At 40.1% G+C, this 6,564-nt stretch overlaps 1 protein-coding gene across 1 annotated transcript; it reads right to left on the bottom strand.

Annotated features, from left to right (window-relative positions):
* Window positions 1-2,677: 2,677 nt before the first annotated feature.
* LOC143277230 (uncharacterized) lies at window positions 2,678-4,749 on the bottom strand. Its single transcript, XM_076582017.1, has one exon. It carries the CDS (start codon window positions 4,671-4,673, stop codon window positions 3,501-3,503), a length of 1,173 nt encoding a protein of 390 aa, XP_076438132.1. The 5' UTR covers window positions 4,674-4,749; the 3' UTR covers window positions 2,678-3,500.
* Window positions 4,750-6,564: the final 1,815 nt, after the last annotated feature.

Raw genomic sequence — 6,564 nt, 5'->3', positions numbered from 1 at the left:
TCGTCATCGCCAAGATCTTCAGTGGCCTGTTGGAGCATCATGCTGAAGAAGATCGTGAAGAGGGTCGGCGCGAGGACACAACCTTGTTTCACTCCATTTCCAATTGGGAAGGGCTCAGACACTAATATATATATATATATATATATGTGTGTGTGTGTGTGTGTGTGTGTGTGTGTGTGTGTGTGTAGCCAGGTTGGCTACGATCTTCGTTGGGCCAGCGTAGCAGACGACTTTTGTGACTCGCCGAAGATTACAAAGGAAGTTTGTAAATCGGTCAAGTTATCTCCCTTTACAGGGAACCGTATGATGATTTTCATCAATTTGTTAAATTATAAACACTTCCTTATAGATGAGATTATAGTTTTATGTTATGGGACTTCAGAAACATCATACTTCTCAACTGTAATGGTATCATTTGGCCAGAAAGCCTATAACTCTTTTAAACTAATATTTATGTGAATGAGTTTTGGCGCGATCTTCGAAATCCACTCAGTTGAAACATACAAAATACCTTCGTTTTCTATAAATCAATATAGTTGCCGTGGAATTTAGATGGTGCATTAAAATGTAAATGATTAAGCTTTCTTCTCGTGTACTGCTTTCCGTGTACACCTAAGTTATAGGCATGCGATAGTACGAAATGTCTGTACGAAATGTTCGGCCCCACAAAACTATCTCTTCTTCAAGCCATTGGAATTCGTCAGTGCCGATTTGAGCAAAATACGTTTTTACAATACCTACACATTTTTATAGCGTGTCTTGCTCATGTTTGCATTTCTGTTATCAATCTGATTCATATCATACATGTATAGCTGTGTTGTTGTTGGTTTAAACGAAGTATTTCATTGTCGACACGGGAGCTCCCGTTGAGTTTTCTGTTGAATTTTTACATAATTTTTTTTTTTTAACTCTAGAAGCAGATTCTATAGATGATTTTTATATAGTTGGAAATTCAGGTTGTTCAGTTATTTAATTGTTGCAATTATATTACATATCGCGACGTATTAATTGTTGTAATGTACAAAAATGATACATGAACTCGTTAAAAGCTCGTTCATTCAGTGACTCTTTTTGTTTACAGTATTTTACTACATTGTTTTGTAGAAAATGGTTTAGCTTAAGAAAATGCTCGTCTCTTGTAGTTTTGTGTGATATATAATATGTCTATGTTAGTTCCCCGAGCCGAAAGTCAGAAGCCGCTAAATTTGGTCAAAGAAACACAAGCTTGGCCCCTCAAGGCTCGCGGGAGGCCGGTTTCGTGAGTCGCTTCGCGGCGCTGGCTTTGCGATTCGGCGGAACAGAATATAAGGAGTGAGCGAGTGCCAGACATATAGAGAACTCTCCTGGTCTGGAAGAATGAAAGAAGAAAAGAAGAAAACCAGCGCACTGCCTCATCCCGAGTCTACCTTGCCTGGCTGCAGCTCTCTTCTACTAACACCTTCTACCTGTCTTCACCTTCACAAACACCACCTCACCACCCCGTCACACATATATACATATATATATATATGTATGTATGTATGTATATCCAGAGGCAGACAGACAGACAGGTAGACAGGTAGACAGGCAGACAGACATGCTAGTCATTCTATTATCAGTGACAAGACAAGACATGTGAAGACATGTTTATTCCAGGAAACCCCATGGAGGTACATAAAAATATTATATATTTCATCCAATACGAAACAGAACACATTTGATATGAATATTGTACTCACAATCAATTACACTGGCTATCTGAGTGATATGTTTGGAGGGGAAAAAGTATACACCTATTAGATTGGATAAAAGATTTAGAATTGTTAATCGTCACATCAACATCAAATAACAGAAATAATAAGAATGTTTTATTTGTACTGCGTTTTCATTCAAATACAATAATACTCAAGGCAAATCGCATGACTAAAATATAAGAAGAAGAAAAAAAATCACATAAAAATCATAATCACAAGTGAGAATTTTATAACAAATCTACCCCCACTCCATTGTATACAATGTACAGTCACCTCACCCACATAGCAAACATCCAAACATAATCCACGTTATCATAATACCAAACACACATACACATAATCTGATGCATACACACACACACACACACACACACACTCACATGTGCGCGCAGACACAGAGACACAGATACTGTAAATATACACACAGAAAAATAAAAATCTGAAGACAGTTAAGAATGATAAATCACAAAGTCACAAATACACACCATCTTGGTTACAAATTGATGTGCCTTTTTTTCTTGTGTGTGTGTGTGTGTGTGTGTGTGTGTGTGTGTGTGTGTGTGTGTGTGTGTTAGTTAAATCTGCAGTGTCAATCAAGTGCCTTTTTTCTCTCTTTTTTTGTTGTTGTTGTTAACAAGACAATGTCAATCATGGACAAATCAGAATTAGGATTAAAATCATTATATTTAAAATAGACACTATTCTTATTCACCATTCAATGAGTTATGTTGCTGGAGACAGAATAAATGACATGAACTTGGTTATGACACTTTAACATTAGATATTCTGACTTTAGTGTCAGTTTTTCAATGTGTCACTGTGGTCAGTTAATTACATACATATGCCATACCACATCTACTTGGCAAATGCTAGACCAGCAGCATAACCCAACACGTTAGTCAGGCCATGAGTGCATGTTTGTTTACCTATCAGAGTGGATTTCTTCTACACAATTTTGCCAGAGGACAACATTTGTTGTCATGGGTTCTTTTTCAGTGTGCCAAGTGTGTGCTGCATACAGGACCTTGGTTCATCCCCTCATCTGAAAGACTAGACGTTGAGTTTGATTTTCCAGTCAAACTTGGGAGAAAGGGTGAGACAGGGATTCAAACCCTGACCTTCACAGACACTGTACTGACAGATAAACGTCTTAACCATTCTGCCACTTTCAGGAAATTCAGATCTTTGGGGTATCAGCCTGTGTAAAAGCCTTATTGATCCCCAGTCCCATTAAAAGTCTCACTGCACATGTCACACACAAACTGTTCATGACCGGTATGAATCAACTTGTCGTTTCAAATGACCCGTCCCAGTAAAAGCCTTATTGCACACATCACACACAAACTGTATGAAACAACTTGTGTGTCTTAAATGACCTGCCTGAGTAAAAGCCTTACAGCACACATCACACACATGCTTCATTGTTATTTCTCTGCATAAGTTTCCTGTCATCTAGGTCAGCAAACTTTCCCTCATCCATTTGCTGTAAATATTGGTTTTCTCACCTGTGTGGATTCTCTTGTGTCTTTTTAGGTCACTAGTCTCAGAGAATGCCGTCCCACAGACATTGGGTTTCGCACATGCATGGACTGACCTGATGGCACAGTGTGGACACATGTAAGGTTTTTCCCCTGTGTGGCTTCTCCTGTGTCTCTTCAAGTGATGAGCCAGAGTAAAAGCCTTACTGCACACGTCACACACCAACTGTTTATGACTGGTATGAATCAACTTGCGTTTCTTCAGGTTGCCAGTGTACTGTGTACATTTTTACTGGTGTAATTTCTGGATGTGTCTCTTTAAATCACGTGACTGGGTGAAAGCTGCAGGACAGTGAGGACAGGTGTGAGGTTTCTCTCCTGTGTGGGTCAGCTGATGTCGCTTTAGATTACAGGACTGAGTAAAACCTTTTCCACAGACTGTGCACACGTGAGGTTTCTCTCCTGTGTGGGTTCTCTTGTGCATTTTTAAGCTACCATAATGAGAGAACGCTGCCCCACAGACATCACAGGTATAAGGTTTCTCTCCTGTGTGGATCCTCTTGTGGTTTTTCAAGACACCAGTCTGAAAGAACGCTGCCCCACAGAAATGACAGATACAGGGTCTCTCACCTGCATGGACTGACCTGATGTGTGTCTGTAAGTCACTTGACTGATTAAAATCAGCGTCACAGTGTGGACACTTGTTAGGTTTTTCCAATGTGTGGATTCTCCTGTGTCTCTTCAAGTCACTAGCCCAAGTAAAAGCCTTACTGCACACATCACACACATGCTGTCTGCTCTTTTTCTCCTCACTCTCATTGTCAGTGTTATCATCAGCTTCGTTGTTTGTTCTCTGCACAACTTTCTTGTCATCAAGGCCAGTGACCTTTCCCATGTCCATGTTCCTGTAGACATGTGGTTTCTCACCTGTGTGGATTATCTTGTGTTTTTTCAAATCACCAAATTCAGAGAACTCCGCCCCACAGACATCACAGATATAGGGTCTGTCACCTGCATGGGCTGACCTGATGTGTCTCTGTAAGTGACCTGAACGATTAAAACCAGCGGCACAGTGTGGACATATGTAAAGTTTTTCACCTGAGTGGATTCTCCTGTGTGCCTTCAAGTGACTAGCCCGAGTAAAAGCCTTACTGCATACCTCACACACATGCTGCCTGCTCTCTTTCTTCTCACTCTCCTTGTCAGTGTTATCACCAGCTTTGTTGTTTGTTCTCTGCACAACTTTCCTGTCAGTGACCTTTCCCACGTCCATGTTGCTATAGTTACCAGCATCACAAACACCAGGTGTGGGGGACACAGGTAACACAGCATGCAGTTTCTCACCATGAACATGCACCATATCTAGTTTTGAATTCCTGAACAGCACAAAGGAAGGAGGACAACGCTGAGACACGTGACTTCTGTTCTGAGACAGCAGTGACCCAGAAGTGTTGGCAGACATGTGTAGAGGAGTTCTGTTTGCTTCAGATGCTGACAGCTGAGGTGTTGTCTTGTTAGTGACTGAAGACTCAACTTTTACTTGTTTCTGAAATGAAAATAATGAAAATGACTGCCAACAGTAAGACAAACACAAATTACCAGATAAATGAGCAAAACGTCTTGACTTGTGGTCCAAAATGTGTCGTTCAGTCTGTACTCACACTACACATATGCATATAATACTTTTCCAGTATACAAACGGAAGGCAAATTCCATTATTATTTGGAAAGAAATATTCACAGTTTTTAAATATGAGCATTTATTCCCATGGGCTCTGAGAATGAGTAGCCTTTTTTAATGGCATCTATGATCAGACAGAGAGGTTGTGATGGACCTTCAGTCTGTACTGTGCGGAGTGTGACAATGGGTCAGATCTGCCGATAATAATTTACCCAAAGTTCTGGATTTCTCCAGAGTGGTTATGGTGTATATTAGGCCCAGAAATACATTTGACAATTTTGTTATGATCCGTTTAAAAGGTAAAGATGTGATTAAGGCAGGAATGGTTTGAAAATTTCATAAATCGAAATTATAATGAAAAAACAATGAAATGCCAACAGATGTTGGTTACTTAAGATTGAGTTGTTCCACTTCCAGCATGCAACTTTCAGTTTGACAAACATTCTTTTCTGATGATGAGCAAAACAGAATTTGGATCAATAAGATGTAAGTACTGGTAACCCCCCATGGCAACCACACACAGACACATTCACTCACAGACATACATACAGACACAAAGAGAACCAAAACTGGGTTATTACATGGACACTCTTTGTTTAAATACACGAGTCAAAAATGGTCACACAATAACATATTCTTTGTATCAATCTTAGTAAAAGGTTGTCAGGTAATAATGGCATGTTCCCTGATCATCACAAAATTGTCAGAAAAAAAAGCTCATCATCCCTGTCAGCTTTATAAATTGCAACAGCTGTGTGCAACAGGTTAAAGTATAACTTTAATGAAAAGAAATATAATAACAGGCAGATATCTGAGCAATGACACAGCCACAGCCCAGAGAACTTGTAATGGTTACAGGAAGCAAAGGATGTTAAGTTCTTTTACATCATCTCTTGTTGAAGAAATCACAAGTAAATGTTTTACACACCTGGTTATCACCTGCTGGTCTGTTGTCTTCATTTCTGCTGGAGGTGGATTCAGATCTGACTGCATGACACGTCACTGCCATCATGTCTGTCACTGCTTCAGTCTGCACATCGGTGCTAGTGTTTGATGTGACTGGTTCAGTCTTGATGACATCAGTGATGGTGTTTTCTGTGACTGGTTCAGTCTTGATGACATCAGTGATGGTGTTTTCTGTGACTGGTTCAGTCTTGATGACATCAGTGATGGTGTTTTCTGTGACTGGTTCAGTCTTGATGACATCAGTGATGGTGTTTTCTGTGACTGGTTCAGTCTTGATGACATCAGTGATGGTGTTTTCTGTGACTGGTTCAGTCTTGATGACATCAGTGATGGTGTTTTCTGTGACTGGTTCAGTCTTGATGACAACAGTGATGGTGTTTGATGTGACTGGTTCAGTCTTGATGACATCAGTGATGGTGTTTGATGTGACTGGTTCAGTCTTGATGACATCAGTGATGGTGTTTGATGTGACTGGTTCAGTCTTGATGACATCACTGCTGATGTTTGCTGTGACTGGTTCAGTCTTGATGACATCACTGCTGATGTTTGATATGACTGGTTCAATCTTGATGACATCACTGCTGGTGTTTGATATGACTGGTTCAATCTTGATGACATCACTGCTGGTGTTTGCTGTGACTGGTTCAGTCTTGATGACATTAGTGATGGTGTTTCCTGTGTTACGGCATTCACTCTGGATATCAAAA

The sequence above is a fragment of the Babylonia areolata genome, chromosome 33, assembly GCF_041734735.1.
Source record: "Babylonia areolata isolate BAREFJ2019XMU chromosome 33, ASM4173473v1, whole genome shotgun sequence".
NCBI classification, from domain to species: Eukaryota; Metazoa; Mollusca; class Gastropoda; order Neogastropoda; family Buccinidae; genus Babylonia; species Babylonia areolata.
This window is presented reverse-complemented; position numbering and strand designations above follow the sequence as displayed.

Bases quoted from the DNA above. Each gene is read 5' to 3' on its own strand.
- LOC143277230 (XM_076582017.1), bottom strand. From the start codon at position 4,673: ATGTCTGCCAACACTTCTGGGTCACTGCTGTCTCAGAACAGAAGTCAC.